This window comes from Sus scrofa, chromosome 1 (assembly GCF_000003025.6).
Source record: "Sus scrofa isolate TJ Tabasco breed Duroc chromosome 1, Sscrofa11.1, whole genome shotgun sequence".
Taxonomy (NCBI): Eukaryota; Metazoa; Chordata; class Mammalia; order Artiodactyla; family Suidae; genus Sus; species Sus scrofa.
In genome coordinates, this window is record NC_010443.5 from 185,394,871 (window position 1) to 185,417,931 (window position 23,061).

At 45.4% G+C, this 23,061-nt stretch overlaps 1 protein-coding gene across 1 annotated transcript in view; it reads left to right on the forward strand.

Moving 5' to 3' along the window:
• The window catches only part of PELI2 (pellino E3 ubiquitin protein ligase family member 2), a 206,354-nt gene continuing 186,229 nt past the window's right edge, over positions 2,937-23,061 (forward strand). The window contains 1 exon segment of the mRNA XM_013993445.2: positions 2,937-3,306. Within this exon segment, the coding sequence (XP_013848899.2) occupies positions 3,230-3,306 (77 nt within the window). The 5' untranslated portion in view covers positions 2,937-3,229.

Here is a 23,061-nt window from a genome sequence, read left to right on the forward strand (position 1 = left end):
CTATTAGCAGGGGAGGGTGGGGGTTATGTTCTAATCCACTTAAGTTGTGAACAGGAAACTCTAATGAGGGATGGGCAAAGAAAAGTGCAAGCTGGCTTCAATAGGGACATAATTGATTCTCAGAGAAAACTGATCTTATGCCCCACCAACCTATTCTCCTTCTGGCCCTGCCATTTGATTCTACTTCTAAGGTGCTTTTGTTTGTTTGTTTGTTGTCTTTTTTATTTTAGGGCTACACTGAAGCATATGAATGTTCCCAGCCTAGGGGTCCAATCAGAGCTACAGCTGCCAGCCTACACCACAGCAGGATCTGAGCCTCATCTGCAACCTACACCACAGTTCATGGCAACGCCAGATCCTTAACACACTAAGCAAGGCCAGGGATCGAACCCACATCCTCATGGATGCTAGTCAGATTTGTTTCTGCTGAGCCACGATGGGAACTCCTGTTTTTGTTTTTGTTTTTTTAACCTTCACTTATATATTTCTTTGAAACCAGACAAAGCAAATTTGGGGGAAGGAGGGCCCAATCTAGAAAATAGACATGGTTTTGGTGGGTCCATTCTGTCTTTAAAACAAACAAGCAAACAAACAAAAAAACTTGAACGAGTTGCCTACAGTTAACAGTTGGGAAGTTTGGTATACAAATCAGGATTCGGGCTTTTTAAAAAAAGTTAAATTTAGCAACAGTAAGTTGTTGTGTTCACACAGCAACTATTAGCTGGAGAGCAGTGACTGCGCCCCTCTGAGATGGCACAGTCTCACCAATTTGCCACAGTCTTCACTCAGCCCTTTTGCTCGTTTGGATTTCCATTCCTGGCCCCTGTATGCATGAGGTTTTCAGGTGTCAGAGTGATTCCCCAAAATGCATAGCTCTGAGTTGCCTAAGATAAAAATCCTCTACTGCTACAAAAACTCGATTCAAAGCAACACTTCCTGTAAATAACTCTGATAACTGATTAAGCACTTTAAACAAGCTCAAAGACATCAGGCAGAGCAAAAGAAAGAGATGGCCCTCTGGAAGTCAGAGGTGCCCTGGGAAGTCAGAATGGAGGTCCTGCAAAGACCAGGACATCCTATGGGAAACTCTCCGCCTAATGTTTGGAACTTAGTAGGAGGTTAATAAATGTTTGTTTCCATCTTCCTAAGAGCAGATGCAGAGCACAGCAAGGAGGAAATGGAACCAGAATAGTGTAATGCAATGCACAAAAGCACAGCATGCCAAGAGGGAAGAAGGGAGGGGGTAACTGTAGCCTAGAGAGCAGTAGTAGCAACAGAACAAGCCTGGAGAAGTTAGAATGACGGAGAAGGGTACTATAATAACCGGGGCCTTTATACCTGCATCATGATTCTGGTAGATCTTTGCTAGTCTTGCTGTATGGTAAGTAAGAGCATAGAGTAGATAGATGAAGACAAAGTTAATCAAGCAGAAGTTCAGGTAGAAACTCACCAAGATACTAGTGATGAGAAAGTATTTAACACTTTAGTGAAGGATTGTTAGTTAAAATTAACAGAATACACACAAACATACGCACATTACAGAGAATATGTAAAATATGCAGAATAGCTATGTGCAGCTGAAGTATAGAATTTCTATACTTAGATGAAATGAGTTAATTGTTTAACATGTTTTTGTGTGTCTTTGACTAACCAATGGTGTGGCTTTAGTTATTCTGAAATAATTTATTTCTAAAGGCCTAATTAAAAAAAAAACAGTTATTAAGTAAAATTTCCTGCAGAACCATGTCACTACAGTAATAACCTGCCAGAGAATGTTAGAGCGTGATACAGTGCAATGGAAGGTTCCTGATGCAATTATTTATTTTTCTAGCCTTTTACTTAGGGTCATAGCCAACTACTCAGTTTTTTATACATAGGGTAGCTTTTGCAGTATTTATTTCTTTAAATATTTAACGGTCTTGAGAGGCAGTGACTGACAATAATATGGTAGAGTTTCCAGCATGCACGCTTAATAAATGGTAAAACAATAAAATCCTGCATGATGAAAAACAGCAGTCAGTAAGCCTTTTACACTCTAAAATATTTTAAAGCCCTAGCAGTAACTATTTAGAAAAGCATAAAAAGCAAGCATAATGCATTGGCCAAATTATAATAAAGAAACATATTCACTAAAAAGTTCAATTTCCTCTTAAACTCTTTAGGGGATTGAGAGAAGTGTATAGGAAAGGGGACAGAGTATGAATTTAAAAAACAACTTTTTTTGTTTGAACCATGTGGAGCTCTGCTGACGACAAACCGGGTTGCTATATCCTACACAATGGCAGGGTGCTCCTAGAGCCTTCGAAACTTTTTAATTCCCTACCAATTGTCAAAGCCCTCCAAATTTCTAGACTACCTCAAGATTTGAAGGACCTTTTTTTGGAAGAGGGGGCACCCAGGTGTGCGTGTGCGACACCTCCGGATGTGTGCCGCTACACAGTGACACCGGAAAGCAAATGCTCTTATACTCCGAGAGCAAGTTCTTTATTTACATCCAACTAAAAGCGGGAAACTAGGCTAGGCTTGGGAACCTTAACCGCGGTGCTTGCAGGATCAAGCGCAGCCTTCAGCCGCTGGAGAACTCGGCGGCCAGGGCTGAGGACCCCGCGCTGTTAAGTTTGGGGAAGGAAAGGAGGAAAAAAAAAAAAAAATAGAGCTGCTCCTTTAAGAACTTCCTTTCCCTTTTACTCTATGTTTACATAACACGGGGGCGATCCACCAAGGGGCCCGAGGGGGGCGGGGAGTGGATGCTGGCCGCCCCCACGCGCCAGGGGAGGGGGAGCCGGGTGGGCGGGGGCTGCGGGCGTCTCTAGGAGGGAGGGGCAACTCCCACCTGCCCGTGCGCCTGCGGGGCGGCTCCGTGGTCTGGCCCCCGCCCCTCCCCCTCCAGCTGCCCCCGCCCCTCCCTTGCACGCTCGCTCCCTCCCTTCCTCCCTCCCTCGGGGCTTCCGCGGCTGCAGCTCTCGGCGCGGGTAGGTCCCTCTGCTGCCCGGTCCCATTTGTTGCCGAGTCCAGTGCGGGGCGGCCGCGGCGTGCGGAGCTCCGGAGAGCCCGGCAGGGCAGCCTCGCAGCCACGACGGAGCAGCCGCGGGACTGGCCGCCACGCGCCCCCTTCGCCGCCGTGCCCTTCCCCGGCGCGCTCACCCCCTTCTCGGGATGGGATTGTAGCGGCGGCGCGGACTCGGCGGGGATCGCGGCGGAGGCGGCGGCGGCGGCCGAGCGGGGCTCCATGTTTTCCCCCGGCCAGGAGGAACACTGCGCCCCCAATAAGGAGCCGGTGAAATACGGGGAGCTGGTGGTACTTGGGTGAGTCTGGGAATCCCTGACCCAGGGAGCTTGAGGGCGGACGGCGAGCGCTTCGGGCTGAGTGGCCGCCGCGCGCCCGCATCCCGGAGTAGGGCCAGCGGGGTGGCTGAGGAGCTCTCTGGGGATCGCCAGGGAGCTTGGGCCGGCGGGAGCGACTTGGGGGGCCGGGACTGCGGGTTCAGGGGAAAGATGCCCCCATCAGGGCGCGCGGGGCGCTGCGGCGGGCACCAGAATGCGCTATCCGTGCGGAGGACGGTGGCGGCTGCTGTGGCAGGGACTGGGGCGACCCCGCGCCCCGCGGGGCGCAGCGCTCGGGGATCAAGTCCTCGGCGGTACAGGGGCTCTACCTTCCCGCGTGCCCTGGCAGGGAAGTCGAGGTAGGGGCCGATGCTGAAGCACTACCGTCTCATGCTCCTTTCACTGTCGGAGGACACCCCCACCCCAAACTTGGCGAAGCTGCGCGGCTCCTCGGGACCCTCTGCCGGGGCTTACTGCGAGCCCCGGGCGCCAGAACTCCGAGCGCGGCACCGCTGGCTCTGCGGCCCGGGGCAGCGGGATCCGCGCGGGAGGCGTCTGCGGGCAGCGCTTTGCATGTTGTTGTGGTGATCGCCGTGGGCAGCCGCAGCTCGAGGGCAGTGAACTGTCTGTGACCCGGGCGTGCAGGCCGGCCCTCAGCTCTCCCTGCCGGGAGTGTCCTGAAGCGCTCAGGAACGCTGCTGCGCCAGCCTGGGCTCCAGCGCGCGGGGCCGCATCCCCTCCGTCCGTCTGCCCCGGGATTCGGCCTCGCAGGCGTCCTTCCAGTGGTGGGGAGCGCGCCCGCCTCGGCTCAGGCTCCGGCTCCCTCTCCGCTTGTGAAAACCACATTTTGAAGATAGTAATTATCTACAATCGTTAAACAGCAGCAATTAGAGACTTCATCTACTTCCTGAGTTTCCTTGTGACATTTCTATTGTTTACCCTTAATAAGCCAGGAGAAAGGCTTCGCTGGGATTAAAGCAGGATCAAGTGGGCAGTGAAAGGGGAGCAGAATGGGGAGGGGGAGGTGCGGGAAACTTGGGAGAACCAGCAACTGAGCAACTTGGGTTTAGTGTTGGAGGAGAAAGGATTATTTTTTTTCTTCTGGGATCTGTCACTGCCCGCAACCGGGAACCCGCGCTTTTGTCCTTCTCTGTTGAAAGACCTGTCTTCTTAACATCATGAGTGCTGAAAGGTAGACTTAGCACACATTTGAAGCGTCATGGGTATGGAAAAACTTGGGCACTCTGAAAAATGTTTTGAAAACCTAATACCTTAAAGTGAATGCCGACTGAAACATAATTTTAAAGAGAAGAATTTTTAATAGAAGCTTCCAGACACAGTACAGCTCAAAGTTACCTAGTCTTCCTTTTTCTTTCTTTCTTTTTTTTTCCTTTTTTTGCTGCACTATTAAGTGGAGTATCATTGGGAATCTCCTTATCTATTTTGAAGCTGTTTGCAGTTAAGCGTTTTTTTCTCACCTGCATCTAGTTGCACTTATCAGGGTTCGCTGGGAGGAGAGAGGAATGGCAGGAAAAAAAGCCAGAGTTTAGCTTGTCTTATGTAACCTAAGTCCAGCCTAATTTTGTGCAGTTTGGTTTTGTTGGTGTGGCTGGCTTCAGAGTATGTTTAACATTGTGAACCTGACATGAAAGATTAACTTAGGCCAGAACTTTATTTCATTATTTCCTTTTGAGGAAGTCGTGGCTGAGATGTTTCATAAAAGCAGTGTGTGAGTGGGCCTGGAGAGGGTTTCTGTGTTCATAGCTGGAAGTGCAGGACATTCCAAAGCCCCAAAAGGGATTTATACCCTGGATTGTCCTAATATCACAGGCTTACTCTGAAGTAGGCTGTGTAAGTGTGTTGCCAATTGCAGGTGCTCTGTCCTTTACTAATGGTTTTCCAGGAGACACTTAGTATGACATAGTATGGCACTTACATTAATATTTTGGGCTACTCAGTGGTTATTTGTGCACCTACTATGTGCTAGCACTGTTTGGCATGGAGGATCCAGCAGTAAACAAGGAGCTTTCATTTTACTTTGGAGTGGTGGGTATAAACAGAAGAAAACATGTAAACAAATGAATAATAAATGGCAATTTCAGGTGCCACCAAATTGTCAGCATTAGTTAGCTTAGGGAGTGTCTGCTGTAGGCAGGCCTTGCTTTCTTTAGCTAGGAGGTCAGGGAAGGTCTCTCTGAGGAAGTGAAAGGTGAGCTGAGACCAGGCTCTTGAGAAGATGCTAGTCTGGCTTCTGAATACTTGACAAGAATTATGGTCTTTTTCTGTTTCTGAGAGTAGGTGTCAGACTCTAGCGATACTGAACATTGAATGAGGGATGCAGCGGAAATAGTGGGAAGGTAGGTAGACTTCACTGAATGAAATATGCAGGGGAAATACTGAGAAGGTAGGTAGACTTTAAAAAGAGTCTAATTAATCATTATCCCACCTTTAGAGACAAGGCCCTCCCTCTTAAAACAACAATAATCAAATAAAAAATTATTACCAACTTTGTATGTCTGATCATCCAGAACATAAAGGCAGAGAATTTTTAGTAAATTTTCATTTTGGTAAAATTAATCTTGAGATCTAAAAATGCACAGTATTGATACCGATAGGAGTTTTTCTTTATAAAATACAGTGCATTTTCTCACTAAAAAAATGTTGGAGCTCCCTGGTGGCCTAGCAGGTTAAGGATCTGGTGTTGTCACTGCAGTGGCTCTGGTCACTACTATGGCATGTGTTCAACCCCTGGCCCTGGGAATGTCCTCATGCCATGGGTGCGGATAAATCAATAAACAACTAACTGTTATGTGCTTGTTCTTTTTGTTCTCTCCTGAATTTCATAGTAAAATGTTGATAAATCCTGAAGAGCAGTCTGGGGAGCTATATAAGTATATGTCTATATCCCTATACAAATACTTCCGTGTCTTTTCACGTGTTACACTGTGTTAAGGCAATTGCCAGCTAGTTAGGATTTTAGTAGGGTCATCAATTTCTCAGCACATTGGTAGAATTTAATTATTTCATGATTCCAACCAGTGAATGCATCATAGCCACAACTCTTTATGCCTATTATGTAATTGAAGGTGGAGAAAATGGCTAGTCTACCTGTTAGCTCTCTTTTGCTGTTAATTTTAAACCTGGCTAAAATGTTAAAGTTGAGGTGCCTCAGGATTTGAGAGGCAGTTTGGTCTAGTTCATAGGAAGAGGATGAACCACCAGTCAGGAGACCTGGATTGAATTCCTGCTTTGTTGCCCCACCGGCTTTGTGATAGTGGCTTAGTCCCTCAGTCTCTGCCTCTTTAGCTGTAATGAAATATGACTGGATTAGGTAGTTGTCAAGGACCTTTCTGGTCTGTATCCTGTAATATTGTTCATTGGCTCAAATGTGGAAAACTTATAGTTAACACAGTCTAGGTAGCCCAGCATATGTTGATTTTGAGAGCTGTGTTTTAATAGCAGAAAAGATTGATGCTGTGATTACTTTTTTGGAAGTAGACTTGTGGGAAATAGGCATTTTTAAAAGTTGTAACCGTATACATATATTTGGCACATCAATGTTAGATTGTACATGAGGGTGTTCAAAATTTCATAAAACTTTCTGTTCCACGTTGAAGGAGGCAGTGATGTTTTGAAATTAAGCTTAGTAGGTGAATAAAACTAGCATAAGGAAGAGATAATCTGATGATGAAATTTTAGAACTGAAAGGGCCAAAGAGGTCTTGGTACATGTTCAGCTCTTTAATATTACTGATGGTGAAACTGAGGCTCCCCAGAGAAAGGAGATTTGTTCAAGTTCGTAGCTGAGCAGGATCACCGTACTGCTGGCCACTGTTTCCCCACTTCAGGGCAGATTCCACAGGGCTGTCAGTTCCTCATAGCTTCAGTTTTTTTGGTAACTTGGAAGAAGGGAGCTGAATCTCCTTGTGCATTCAATTTGAAGCATGCAGCTTTCTTGCTGACTAACATCCTATCTTGGTTTTTGGAAAAATATTGCTTACTTTTAGTTTCCCTCACCTCACAGTTGAATGGATAATGCATTTTGCAAGGCTTTCTTTTTCACTTGATGCTTCACCAAATGTATTTTCATTGGCTCTCTCAACCAGAGGTTTTTAACCTGGGGTCCACAGATGGAATCCAGGGAGTCCTTGAACTTGGATGGGGAAGGAAATACATCTTTATCTCTATTGTACTCAGACTGAGACTTCGCATTTCACTCTGTTATGTGTCTAGGCAACAAATAGACCTGCTGCTAGACTTGTTCAGAAGTACATAATGTTATTGTATCACAACGTAAAACGATCTTGATAACTAAGTATAATTGATTTCATTTTTAATCGTTTGTATGGTATTGTATGCATTTAAAAATATATATATATATATATATTTTTTCTGAAAAGGGCTCAGACTGCCAAAGGGATCCTTGGAAGAAAAAAAAGGTTAAGAATTTCTCGAGCTGTGGCTCAAAAATGAAATATTGTAGTAAAAACAGATCAAGGTCTACGAAAGGCTGGAGGTCCAGGGGACCATCTCCCTTTTCCCATTTGGATTGTATAGCATGTTATAGATTAGACAGAGAGGATTGTTGCTGGAAGAGTTTATGGTCTTTATTTTCTAAACAAGCAGGTTCCAGTTTCTAGATGCCAATTTTTGTCTTAACGATGGCACTTTGCCTTGACCCTGTCCCCTTGGTAGTAAGAAACCTTAAAAATATACCCTAACGCCTTTTCTTTTCTCATCCTCCTCTCTAATTTGGGTCTGAAGACCAATTAGTATCTTTTATAGACTTTATAGGTCTTTGAACTTTTTTTTTTATTCAATAAAACCAAGTCCTTATTGCCACTCAGCATGCGGGGTGATCCTAAGAGCTCAGATCTGTGTGTATGGATGGAGTGCCTAATTTTGTGGGCTATTAAGGGTCATGATGTGACTGGCTTTGGGTTGCTATATTTTCCTTTACTAACTTTAGCCTTGTGTGGAGTATGCGGCTGTCTGTGTGGTTTCTTGTCTGACTCTCTCAGATTTGTTTCTCTCTTTAACACACCAAGCCTGAAACCTCCATTAGGACTTTTCATTTTTGGTTGGATTTCACCTTGTGATCAATATTTAGGGATGCTTTAGGTAAACAAAAATAAAATCAGATTGATTCAGGTTCCAGCAACGTATTACCCAAACATCTTTTATCAAAAGGCTAAAACGGAAAGCATGCCACTTGGTATCTTTGAGAGAGACCAGTGTCGTCATGTTGAGGCAGTGGTTTTGTGTCTGCTGTGCAGGGGTTAATGACGTGGCCTCCCCGAAGTTAGCATGCAGGCCATAGATTGGCCCTTAAGTGGAGACAGCAGCCTTTGATGGACCTTGTTGGTGTGGGAAAAAAATAACTGAAAAGGAATTTCTAAGATCATTTGATGTAATTAAAGGTTTCTCCTGGGGTGGGTAGAATTTCTTGTGTAAGAAGAAAATCGAGGTAGCAATGATTCCGTTATTCATACTGTGCTTATTGCCACCTTCATCTTCTGGAAAATAAAATGAGAGCAGAAAGTGCTTCCAATTTCTTAGATTTATCTAAATCAGCTCTTCTCAACCACTGTCTCAGCCACCTCGTATGTGATGATCAGTTTTGTGGACAGTAATTTATGACATGTAATAAAGTGTGGCTCTTTCAAGTGATTCCAAGATGTCCCGTTAATAATGTCGTTTTACCCACTTGCATTCTGCTGTGTTTCCCCAAGTGGGAAAGAAAGGGGTGCAGTTACATCAAGCAGGCCAGGAATTTATTCATTGGACAAATATTTATTGGGGCGGTACTCTTCCTGGTGCGGGGGATACAGCTCGATGAGACAGACACGCGAATTGCTCTCTTATTCTCGTCACAGCCCTTTAGGAAACAGTTATTACAAATATGCAATTCATTCATTTATTCCACAAATATTTGAACATCTGCTGCCTGTCGGATGCTGTCCTTGGCACTAAGAGGTGCAGTGGTGAACAAGACACGTATCCTCTGCTGCCATGGAGCCTATGTAGAGTGCAGTTTAGAGCTTCAACTATGATGGGGGACACATTGGCCAGGTCACCTAACCCCATGCCAGGATGGGAAGGGGATAGCCTGCTGGGGATAGAGGGAAAGCATGCGCTCGGAAGAGGATATACAATCTTCTTAGACCCAGAGGTGAGCATCCATGCTCCCTTGAGGACTGGAGAAAAGCTCCGAATGGCTGGAAGAGAGTGGTTGGGTGAAATAATGCGAGAGATGAGGATGGGTGGCAGGTCCGGCAGGATTTGGGACTTGATCCTAAGGGCCTGGGAGACTCTAGCAGGGTTTTCAGTTCCGAGATGAAGTGGAGGGAGCACTTCTGAAGAGAGGGCTGCAGTAGCAGGGGTGGGGGGAGAAGCTCAGACAGACGGGGGATGGGTGGGGTGTGTGGGGAGGCAGCCAGCTGCTGTGCAGATCCAGTTGCTGGTTCCTGTCCCTCATGAGATCTTGTCATACCCACTGCCCAGGGTTGCGAGAGACTGGCTGTTCATTCAGTGACTCAGAAATATTGGCTGAGGACCAGCACTGCCCCAGGAGCTGCTCTGCATACAGAAGCGGGGAGAGAGACACGGCTGCCTGCATGGAGCTTACCTTTCGTTGGGAGACATGGGTGGTGCAATTGAGCCAGTGCTGCAGGTAGATAGAGCACTTAATTCCAGTAAGTGCCAGGAGGATGATAATAGGATCTGGATGGCAGGGGTGGCGGGCTACTCAGGTCAGGTACTGGGGATAAGGTAGTGGGGGCCCTTGTGGACAGAAAAATCAGGGCAAACTTTTCTGTGAATGTAGTCCTGTATCCTCTGAGAGCCCCCACCTTTTTTCAGTTTTTTTTTTTTTTTCCTGTTTAAGTTGCACAGAGTGGGTTCTACTCTTAACAGCCAAAGGATTCCGAGTATTCTCTTAGTTAAGGAGGCAAACTGTATAAACAGTTACCAGAGGAAAAATAGAAGTGTAAACAAATAGAAGGACGTATATTTAACATCCTTAGACACAAACAGGGTTCAGTCTGCTGTGCTGCTTGCTGCGTGCCCAGAGTGGTAATTGCATCACACTAGAGCATTTTGAAAAGATCTGCTCTTCCCTCCAAGGAGACGTTCAGCCCTTGAGGACGCTGACCTCCCCCTGCTTTTGATGTGCGAGGTGTACCTCTTCAGGTGCACAGGAGGTGTCATGAAGGAAGGGACTTCTCTGGCACACTGCAGTGCCCTGCTCAGCTCAGAGGTGTCCCCAGGGCTCAGTGACTAAAGTCACTAAATGCTGTAGCACAGCTGCAGGTTTGTAAACAGTCCTCCCAACCTTAAGGGCTCAAGTGAAAGGCTCCCTGCAATACTCAACATGTACTTTACTGACACCAGATATTCCAGGTTCAACGTCTGTTTGTTTTTCTTTTTGTCAGTCACCTAGCAGTCGTTTTGTCACCTGCAGAAAGTTCTGCCTTGCAGGGAATCAGGCCATCTGTTCCCATCCCACCAGCTGCTCCGAGCCACACCGCAGTGCGCCAGGGTGGTGCCGAAAGGCCATGGTCATTAGGGGCTGCTAACGATGGCTGGAGAGGCAGTGGCGGTCAGGCCTCTTGGATGACAGACCTAATAAATATGCATCAGGGGCACGTTCAGCAGCAGGTTTAAGACGACTGCAAGTCATTCTCCATCAAGGTTTTATTTCCAGCCATCCACATAATGCCTCTCCTTTGCAAACACTTAACTCTGTTCATACCCTGCCTTTTTGCTCAAGCAGAATCTGTGCTTAGGATAAGAATCGTTATTTCAAGCTTTGTGCCGCGGTTCTCATTAGTACTGGTGTAACAGAATCCAAGCAAAGCAGGCAGTTGTGTGTTTGGCTTCCAGGCTGAGGGTGTGAAAGGCCTGTTTTCTGTTATCAGGTGCCTTTGAGGAGCCTCCCAGGCCCCTCCCACTCTCCAGTCTATGGCCTTCCCCTGCTACCTGCTGCATGGCTATAGTGCGCTCTGATATAATCAGAAGTTGTGATGGGTGAGCAGTGAGGGTTTTCTGGAGCACGTGACTGATGGATTGGTGATGACCTTGAGGAAAGGCCCTTTCTGCACAAGGACCATAAACACAAAGAAGAATGCTTCTTGCCAGATCCCAGAAAATCAGATCTTTGCTCTTGGGCATGAGACTACATTAGAGTTTGGATGCTCTTGTTATTACACGCTCTTGGATAGAATTCAGAATGGAATCTGTAGTTTTGCTCTAGAGCTATACGTGGAAGTTACGTGGAAGAGATAGAGAACAGATAACTGTTTGTCAGGAGTTTATGCTTCTCAACATTGTTTTCATATTCTTAAACTTTGTTCGTATAATAAGCATTCAGTTGTTTGATTCCTTAAACCGTTCAGTGAAAGAGTTATATCTAAAGGCCATGATGTTGAGGTAGACAGGACTCAACTGTCCCACTCAGACTTAGGACCAGTTGGAGATCAGAGAGCTCAGGGTTTTAACTTTGTCTCATGTCCTTCCCTTGTCATCTTCAAATACAGCCAGTGTGCTGGACCTCCCTAGGAGGTGAATCCCTTCCCCTTGAATCTGGGATATTTTGGATTTACTTTGACCAGTGTCTGTGACAGAGGCCTGTGGTTGTAGCTTCCTTTTTTGTTCTCTTTATTAATCTGCCGGGGCTGCCATGACAAAGTACCATAGGCTGGGTGGGTTGAACAGCAGAAAATGACTTTCTCTGTTCTGGAGGCTGGAAGTTCAAGATCAAGGTGTCTGCAGGATGGGTTTCACCTGAGGTCTCTCTCCTTGGTTTGCAGACGGCCATCTTGCTGTGTCCTCAAGTGGCTTTTTTTTGGGTGGGTTGCCCATCCCTGGTGGCCTTTGCTTTTCTTGTAAGCAAACTAGTCACCTGAATTAGGGCCCACCCATATGACCTAATTTAACCTTCATTACCTCTTTCAAGACCCTGTCTCCAAGTCCATTCATACTCTCAAGTGTACTGAGGGGTAGGACTTGAGCACAGGAATTCATTCTTCAGCATCTTCTTTAGAAGGCAGCCTCCATATGAAGAAGTCTGACTCCCTTGATGGAGACGGTGGCCCTGGTGGGTGAAAGGAGAAGAGGCCCGGCCAGTCCCCAGTCATTCCAGCCACCCAGCTGAGGCAGCTGACTGACTGAAACCATCCCGGATTCCAGCCCACCAAGCTGCCTCCAGCCACATGGCATGGAGCAGACCTGAGCCGTTTCCTCCAAGCTCTGCCTGAATTCAAGAATTATGAGTGCCAGTTGTCCTTTGAAGCCATATGTTTGGGGGTGGTTTGTTACCCAGCAGTGGACACGCAGACACCACAGTGGTACATTGCATGTGGCTCACTTGTCAGATCTGACAGACTAATAGGAAATAATTCACCACGGGTTTTTGTTGTGTTTGTTTCCTTCAGGTTATTGATTATTTTAATAAGCACAATTTCAGCCTTTCAGATGAGTTATTCCAACCATTAAGTACTGTCTGGCCTGAATATCTTAGCTAACAAAAGCATTTGTTAAATAACTTTATCATGCCTAAGTCATCTCTGAGTCTCTTTGTGTTCACTACTCTTCATAATCAATATCGTCTCCTGAAATTCACAGAGTGCAGGCAGTTGAGGAACGGCCCCACTGAGCTGAGAACCATGCTTCTGGTAGACCTGAGCATAAGCAGCTTTAACCCAAGGCCACTAATGCGTGACACAGATTTTCGGGCTTTTAAAGGGCCACCTGACATGAAACAATAGAACGAAGAGAGATTTGAGGCGGGGAGGTCATCTGTCCTAGCATCGGGCAAGTCCTGGGTGACGAAAAGCTCTTTTGTATGGGTTGTGCTTGTCTGTGACTGCTGTCTGTGTGACTGCTGTCTGTAGGAAGGAAGTCTGGTTTCCGAAATAATTCCTGGGTCACATTTACCTCACGGAGCCAGGTCCACACCAGGTAGGAAGCAGGCACAGGTGGAAGATGGCTCCAGTGTGGTGCTGTCAGGGCTGGGCCAGGGTGCTCCCTCCAGGAGACAGTGTGACAGTGGCCGAGTTGCCAGCCACGTGCCCCGTCCTCAGGGTGGAGACAAAGAACCACAGGCCTCGACTTCCAGTCACTGCCTTCAAAGTGAGCACCTTGCAAAAGAGAACAAGACTCCTGCAGTCTCTGCAGTGAATGTCATGTCTTAAAATGTCCTCAAATTCTGTTTGGGAAATTTTAACATTTGCCGTTTTTAGAAGAACTGAAACATGTACAATGAAAACTTCTGCATTCAGAATTTGTAAACTCAGCATAAAAGAAATTTAAATAAACTCGCAGATGGTGTATTTTGTGTGTAGCTTTATTTTTTTATTATTTTTATTTTTTGTCTTTTTAGGGCTGTACCCATGGCATATGGAAGTCCCCAGGCTAGGAGTCCAATGGGAGCTGGAGCTGCTGGCCTACACCACAGCCACAGCAATGCCAGATCCGAGCCACGTCTGTGACCTGCACCACCACTCATGGCAACGCCGGATCCTTAACCCACTGAGGGAGGCCAGGGATCCAACCTGAAACCTCATGGTTCCCAGTTGGATTCGTTTCCACTGGGTCATGATGGAAACTCCAGTATGTAGCTTTTAAAGAATTTTTGTTTTATTGAAGTATAGTTGATGTTCGTACATCAGAGTGATTCAGTTATACGTGTGTATATATATTATTTTCAGGTTGTAGCTTTTATAATTTTGTAGTTTTTAAAGCTTAAAACCACACTAAAATTTTTGGGAGACCAAATGTATAGGTAGATATAGGTATACATGTTTTATTACCTATGTATTCTGTATGGCTATATTTAATTAAAAGTGGGGGAGTTCCCGTCTTGGCGCAGTGGTTAACAAATCCGACTAGGAACCATGAGGTTGCGGGTTCGGTCCCTGCCCTTGCTCAGTGGGTTAACGATCTAGCATTGCCGTGAGCTGTGATGTAGGTTGCAGGTGCGGCTCGGATCCTGCGTTGCTGTGGCTCTGGCATAGGCCAGGGGCTACAGCTCTGATTCGACCCCTAGCCTGGGAACCTCCATATGCCACGAGAGCGGCCCAAAGAAATAGCAAAAAGACCAAAAAAAAAAAAAAAAAAAAGTGGGATTCACTGTACATACTAGAAAATTAGGCAGTATCTAAACATATGCACTAGACATTAACTACTCAGTATGTGTGGGGTGATGCTGTTATGGTTGTTGTCTTGACGATGCTGATGATCTCACATTTAGGCACCCACATAAGGGAATGCCTTCCGGGGGCCTGCAATCCAAGGCAAGACAAATAACCAAGCAACAAACTGTACACGGTGTCAAGCAGGAGTGGGTAGAGGCAGCTGTTATTTCAGGCATGCCGTGTGCCTATTTCTTTTGTGTTTTTCTCAATCAGTTCTAGGAATTCGATTTTATTAGTTGGAAAGCCAGGCTTTGGTTCAGGTAACTCTCCTTATCAGTGGCAGGGCCAGATCAGAAGGTGGGTTTGTTTTTGCTGCAATGCCTGATTCTTCCCACCAAGGTGAAGGTCAAAGGCATGCATGTTGCTGGGAGTTTGGGAAAATACCTTGGAAGAGGTGGCCTTGAAACGAAGTTTTGAAAGTGGCCTCAGTCTTTGTAGAGCAGCAGCAGTAAAGAGTGGGGTTTTGGAAAACTTGAGATGTTTGGCTAGAGGCTGAAATTCTTGGGGAAAGAGATACATTTGGAATATCATCAGCTGCTCAGCATCCATTTGTGCTGGGGATGTTGGGGGTAACAGAAGAGGTGTCCCTGCCTTCATGGACCTTGTCACCTATCAGGAGTGAGGAACTTGAATCAGATGCAGACTGGCAGGGTGCTGCTGCGAGGCACCGGGTTTCCTGAGGGTGTCCTGCAGTGCACAGAACTTGTTTCTCTGCAGAGGGAAGGATCCCATTGAAGCTGAGATGGGAAGGGTGAGGAAAAGTTAGCTCCAGTCATGGGGTGAGAGCGTTATGTGTGGAAGCTGAGGAGCTGAGACATCTGGTGAGTTTGGAAATTGTGGGGCTGGAGGCCAGTGTAATGAGGGAGAGTTAGGAGGAAGGCTGGCCTGGGCCCTTCCTGTAAGGTTGAAGCCTCTGGGACTTGGAAGGCTTGACCACATTTCCAGGAGTTATTCTGCATGGAGGTAGCAGGCAGGGACTCAGTATTCTAATCCGCAGGATGGATCTCCTTTGAAATTTGCAGTTAGGTCTGCACTTTCTCTTTTGTAGTTCATTTCCCTTATCTTTGTCTCACTTTCCCGCCCAGGACAGTGGCTTGTTCTGGCACGGGTCCTTTCTGAAGAGATGGCCCTGGTGGAATAAAGCCATTACTTGTTCACTAGTGTATTTTGGAAACTTGTGCTGGAAGCAATGAATATTATAGGGTCAAACCCCACCTGACAGAGCAGTTAGAGATTATAGAACCTTTACACTCAGCCATCTGTCCTCTAGAGCCTTGCTTTCCCCAGACACCCAAGCAATGGCATCCTGCGCTCATTGTGCCCTGGATGGAGGGGACCTGCAGCCCCATGCCCCTCTCCGCCCTGCTTCCCAGGAAGCAGAGTGTATGACTCATCTTAGGGAAGAATACTGGGCGTTCTTCCTCTTGGCTGTTAGTGAAGAGGCCAAGAGCCTGGTCTTGGTTGCCTCTGGCTGAGTTGGGCCAGCAGTGGAAGTGTGGGCACTGACTGGCATTGTTCATAGAACAGTTGCTCTGGTTGCTGGAAAGCAGAGCAGATCGGAGGTAGATTCTTTTTTTTTTTTTTTTTTTTTTTTAAATGGCCACACTTGTGGTCTATGGAAATTCCTGGGTCAGGAATTGAATCCTGGCTGCAGCTGCGACCTATGCTGAAACCACAGCAATGTCAGATCCTTTAAGCCATGGTGCTGGGGCTGGCAATCGAACCCTCACTTCTGCGGAGACCCAAGCCACTGTAATTGGATTCTTAGACACTGTGCCACAGCAGGAACTCCTGGACTTAAGAATCTTGTGATGTTTGCAATAGGTATGAATCTCTGATCACTGCCTGCTTGCCCCTCGCCCCCATCTCAACTTCTACCTTGTCCTCAGTGTGTTCCCTCCTTTTGAATTGGAGGTCCCTGGTCAGACCCCTACACAGTTTAAAATCATCCTTAAAGAGAGAGCATCAGGATCTGAGGTTTTTTTTTGTTTGTTTGTTTGTTTTCTTTTTTAGGGCTGTTCCTGCAGCATATGGAGGTTCTCAGGCTAGGGGTCTAATTGGAGCTACAGCTGCCAGCCTATGCCAGAGCCATAGCCTTGCCAGATCCGAGCCGCATCTGCGACCTACACCACAGCTGACAGCAACACTGGATCCTTAACGCACTGAGTGAGGCCATGGATGGAACCTTCAACCTCGTGGTTCCTAGTTGGATTCATTTCCACTGCGCCATAGCGGGAACTCCAGGATCTGAGCTTTTTAATCTTTTTTTCCCCTGCAAAGATGAGGAAATTCTAGCTAGGCTCTTCTACTTAGTGACTGGGTTCCTGCCTTCTTTGGGGGAGGTACTCAGAGGGCCATTGCCAGGGTGGTGATGGTGGTGTCTCAGCGTCCTGCACCGAGTGCTGGCTCTTAGCCAGTTCCTGTGCAGGTAATCATGCATGGCCTGTTTAAGTTCTGACCAAGGGAGGTGGGTACCATCACTCATCATTTTATAGATGTGTAACGTGAGCCATGCATGAGGTTGAGAAACTCATCCAGGATCGCTGGACTGTTATGTGGCAGAGCTTTGATTCAAACTCAGGCCTTTCTGACTCCAACACCCTGTTCTTAGCTCCTGCCTCTACTGTGTGGTACAGTTTTGTACCTTTTATTTATTTATTTTTTTTATTTTTTATTTTTTTAGGTATACCCATGGCATATGGAGGGTCCCAGGTTAGGGGTCTAATCAGAGCTATAGCTGCCATCCACAGCCACAGCCATGCCAGATCCGAGCCACATCTGTGACCTACACTACAGCTCACAGCAACACCGGATCCTTAAACCACTGAGCAAGGCCAGGGATCGAACCTGAAACCTCATGGTTCCTAGTCGGATTCGTTTCCACTGTGCCACAGTGAGAACTCTCCTTTTTAATTTTTAACCAAACCCTTTCTATATTAGGTATTCTCATTAAACACCATAACACAAAAGTTTCCTCTTTTATGTAGTTACCAGTAAGGTTGAATTTTTAATATATTTACAACTTGTGTGAACTTTTTTTGAGGGGGGGGTTGCATACATCTGTGCTTTGTCCACTTACGTGTTTTTTTAAAAAAATCAAATGTATGGTCACCAGGGAATAAAAACATGAATCCTCATATCTGTCTTCTTATTTACCTGACTATATTACAGTTCAGTTAATACTTGGGTTTTATAATCTATAATAATTCAAAGCTCATTTCTCTAGTTTTGAAACTGGTTCATTGAGTTATTCTTCTGATCTCTCATCTTATTAGTTGTGGCTTGAACCCCTGAAATCTTTCTTTTTCCCCTTGCCATTGTTTATGATGACTTAGGCTTGTATTTGCATGTTGTTTACAGCTTGAAAAAGGGGTTTTAAGCCCTCCTGTTGCGTGAAGGTCTGCCTTCGTGTTCTTGCGTGTTGATTTTTCCTTTGCTGTCTCATGATTTTCCTGTTAGTACCTTCCCACTCCCTCCATCTCCTCCCTCACAGCCCTGAATACAACCTGTTCCAGCAGTGGCCCTAGTTTAGCTAATCCGAAAAGCAGAGGCCAACAGCAGGGCAGGAAAAGTGCCTTTTATTTGTTTATTCTGAGTGTCATCTTCGTTCAGATGCCAACTTGAAGGCTTTGATGAAACAGTTGACTTAGACCCCTCTGATAGCTGATGTAGTTTGATTCTGGACTGTTTTGACCTTCGTGTGAGGGCGGTTAAGCCTTTTTGACTGCAGATGTGGTGAGCTGTGCACGACCTAGGGGTTCTAAAAAAAATGTCCTTGGTAAACAGGCGTCCTAAGATATCAGATGGTAAAATACCAAAGGACAAATGTAGCCTCCTGATAAGCAGTATTCAGTGTTACATGGGGGAAAGGCAGAGACATGGAAGCTCTGCAGGGGAGTAATTCAATCAGGGGGTTCTGATAATGTAATAAACTCACAGGGTGAAACTTGAGTGGTTGACACACTAGAATGCCCTTCAATTGAATTATTGTCTTATAATGGTTGTCTGCCCATGGACGACTGTTTTAAATATTAAAAAATAGCACAACTCATTTTTTCCCCCGGATAGGAGAAAAAGGACACCTGTCATCGTCACCTGAATAATTTGTGTGCCCTCCTGCCACCCTCACCCCCACCTCCCATGACTGTGCAAAAGCTCCTGTTTGGGGTTTATTCGTTGGAAATCCTGTCCTGATGATTGAGCACACAGACTCCATAATGTGCAAGAAATGCCCCAGCTCCTTGCTTATGCTGGGTACCTGTTAGCCATGGTGGTGAGCCTGAAGGCTTCTCTGGCTCCGAGGGGACCCCCTGAAAAAGAAGTTCTCCCTTTATTTGATTTTATTTTTTGGCTGCGCCTGTGACATGCAGAAGTTCCTGGGCCAGGGATCGAACCTGTGCCACAGCAGGAACAGTGCCAGATCCTTAACCTACTAGGCCACCAGGGAACTCCCAAGAAATTCTCCCCTTAACCCGTTCTCCAGGCAGCTGAGGGGAATTCCTTCTCCTGTAGCAGAGGTCTCAGACTGGCTTGCCCTGTCCTGCCTTGTCCCGCTGCTGCACTTGCACTGCAGGAGGCAGCAAGAACTCTGGGTCCCTGATAGAAGATAGTATGAGAAAAAGAGTGTATGTAATACATATGACTGGGTCACTTTGCCGTACAGCAGAAATTGACAGAACATTGTAAATCAACTCTAATAAAAAAATAAAAAATAAAATGAACATTAAAAAGAAAAAGATCTCTGGTTCCCTTGTGTGCTGTGAGAGGCCTGCACAAGGGCTCCAGCACCCCGTCACCTGCCGGGCGCTCAGTTTCCCTAGGCCTCAGAGGAGGTGATGTCACTGCCATTGGAGAGATGGGGATGTGACGATGCCTGGGGACTGAGGGATACCTGTGAGCCTGCACAGTTCCTAAAGGATGTGGAAGCTCAGGAATTTGAATCCAGGTCTCAGATTCTAAAGCCTCTGCCTATTGGACTTCTTCAAACCTGTGCATTAAAATGTATGACATAAATATCATTCCCAGTAATACCTTTGGATAGGGATCAGAAGGGTGGAACTCTTAATGTTGGGCACTAGATTCTGAAGCTGTGATAATAAGATTAGGAGGGCCGGGTTGGGGGTGGGGGGGAATGTACTGGTGCAGGCAGTGCAGGCGATAGCCCGGAGTTGGCCCTGCCTCCTGCTCCCGGCGTGGCCTCTGACACATCCCTTTATGTTCCTGTCCTTCAGGAAAGGGTCAGAGGATGCCTGTCCCCACTTTTCCTGTGGCCTCCATTCAGCTCCAACTCAGACAATAGAGCTGCATTCTCTCAGGGGAAGGGCTCCCCATGGCCCTTCACTCTCAGATGAAATGAATCATCTCCGATCTAATTGGTTTTTTTTTAATCCACTTGAATACTCACCATGTTAGTTACCAGAAGTCACGTACTCTTCACTTTTGCTTTTGTGATTATTTCGCTCCAATTTCTCCTAGGGTTAAACCGGTTTGTGTGTCATAGATTTTGTAACTTTTAGAGGTTAGTACTAATCATTCATACTAATCATTTAGCTTTCTCCCACTGATAAATGTGTAAATAGCATTTTTTTTCAAGGCAGACCATGTATATTCAGGTAATATGAAGTTAATTTAAAAAGCTGTATGCTAAAAAGATGATACAGAAAGAATATTGATGAAAATTTCAGAAGAAGGAAGAAGAACCATCCCTGATGCTAATGTTATTTTCATTTTTTTATATACTCACTTCTGACATTGTGTCTGCAGGAAAATATTTTATATACTTCATTTTGTATGTAGTATATGTGCTGCTTTTTAAAGTATTAGCTAACCAACCTTCATTTTAGGAGAATAGTTAGGAAGACATTTACAGTAAGCCAGATATATATATATATTTTTTTTATCAGAGTACATATGTGTTAATTCTGTCCCTCACCCTTTTTTTTTGAGGTGGGTTTGTAGCATCAGACTTGCCACGTGATTTCTAAGGTTTCTCTCTGGGAGACGGAGAAATTACAGGGTTACGCTATCCACTGTTTGAGGACTTTAAAAGGTCTCTGAAAGATGAGTATGTAGGCTAAGGGCATGGCTCTTGACAATAAGCTTCTTCGGTAAGTAGAGAAAAGGACACTTTGAAGGATATTAAATTCTACACTTGAAGTGCGCAGTCAAGCCCGAGGTAACTTACTTCCTTGTCCTTGGAGCCTAGTTCCCAGCCCCCCATTAGGCATTCATAGAACTCTCTCCTCTTTGCGCAATTTCTTGCCTGCATGTGGTTCCCTCTGCCTGTTGCATCCTGCTCACCTGCTAAGGCTGAGCCCAGGTGTCATTTCCAGCAGGATCCCCTTCCTGACTCCTCCTCTTTTTCCTTCAGGCTGGAGCAGTCCTCTCTGGTGAGCTGACTGCACCCTATAAATGTCCCTTCCTTAAGGACCACCCCTCAGGGCAGAGCCTGGGTCTCCCTCACCTGCACTCTGTCCCAGCACCTGGTTAGAACCTGGCACTTGGTTGATGCTCCAGGATTTGGATGAGGAAAGGCTGCCCTGGAAATCTGAGCAGGATTCTAAAGTGGATGGCCTCTTCCCCATTTTTTTTTTTTGCTCCCTGCTCTGATTTTTAAGAACCATCCATTCTTAGGATTCTTTACTTTCCTGTAGATACTTTGCATGGTTATATTTCTCTGATTTCACTTCCTAAAGAGTTTTCTCCTGTTTGCATCTTCCAAGGTAAATTGCAGTGTTTGTTCTTCAGTACGTGGATGTGATGATGAACACTCATTTCCAGTTGACTCTTTGGCCCCGAAATGAGATGGTGGTGAATTTAAAGTTTTCCTTTTAAACTTGAAGAGAGAGATGGCGTTAAAGTGGATGCGTACAGGGATGTAATCTGAAGCTTCAGTAATTTCAGCTTTAAAGGTAGCATGAAAAACCTCCCTAGAAAAGTCAACGCATCCTAACACATTTTGACAGTGATAAATCTTTACTTTTACTCAAAATTAGTTGCTCTGGTTTCTTATCTTTCCACTCTGAAGTCACAGATAAATATTCTTTCCATTATTTTTTTTCCTGATATTTATCACAACTGGCTTTTATGTTCACATGCTGGCTGGGTTTGTGTGCTTTCTCTGCATCTTCTATGTCCCAGCTCCTTTCCTTTGATTGTTTAGAGAGCTTTATGCTTATAATGTATATGATGTTTGCTGTTCAGCCAGTTTCGCTGTGTTCTTTTTCATATGCCTACAAACTTCTCTGCTGTTTGTTGACTTTTCCTCTATTCTACTATGTTGAGTACAGCTCGTTGTGTATTTGAAGAAAGACAGCTGGGGTGCTCTGGAAGCCAACTTGGGTTTATTTTTTCATTCCTCTTTTTTTTTTTTTTTTTTTTTTTTTAATCATTATCAGGAAGAACCAGAAATCTTGTCATTTAACTCTGTTTCTTTTGCGGGAGAGAGCTTTGGATAGCAGGGGAATATAAGCCATTATTCTTCCCTGGTTTTCTTTTATTCCGCCTCCCTCCTCCCTCCTCTTCCCGACCCCATTTCCACCGTGCCTTCAGTCTACAAGTTAGAATTCTCCAGTGAATGTTTGTCTCCTTTCTCCATCCCAACTTTCGTTCTTAGAGGGATCATAGTAGATAATGAAATGTCTCAAATTCAGGGTTATTCATAGGATTTATAACAAATAGAAAGGGAAATGCAGTGATATTTTTTAAACATTACATTGGAGAGCCATGTGGTGGTCTGCATTATTCTGAATTAAGGTCCTTCTTTACGGTGTCTCTGCAACCTCAAAGCCGAATTCTAATTCTCGCCACACACATCTGGTTCTGTGAGCCTGTGTGCTGACTCTCAGCTTCCCAACAAGGAGAAAGGAAATGGCCTCCTTCTCAGTGAGTCTTTGGGAGTAAGCTGCAGTCCCTATGACTTGTGAATTGTGGTTGTATAAAGTTGCTTAATTAATTTGTTCATTCAGTCTTGATTGGATTATAAGAGACTGTATTATGGTGAGTATTTGGTTGATTATTTCTGCCTTGTAGATTTTCTTTATTGTGTATTATTGGGCACCTGCTCTCAATAAAGAAAAAACTGATCTAGACATTGGAGGTATTTCCTCAAAATGAGGAATAATATTTAAGAATGGTAGTCCAGAGATCTTGGTGGAATGTTGGTGGTTGATGAGTCAGTTTATTACTAAAGACTTGTCTAAAGTGAGGTTTTTCCCGGAGCCGAACATTTTTGGCTTTCGGTTATAAATGTATCAGCCACACGTGGTGACTGTTATTAAATGGAAAACAGCCTTTATTTTTCTAATAGAGTATATTCCGAAACTGGAACACTTGTCTCTTCTATACCAGAAGTAACTGGGTAGAAATAAGACTGACAATATGCTGCTTTTTCTCTTTACTGAGAAAATTGAGTCACGTGGTTAACAACCTCAGCTTTGTACAGTAGAGATCTCCGTGAAACAGCGCTTTTCAGGAGTGGCATACACATGGACCATTGAAGTATTACAGTAACTGATAACTAAGCAGAAGTCTCTGTAGAGGGT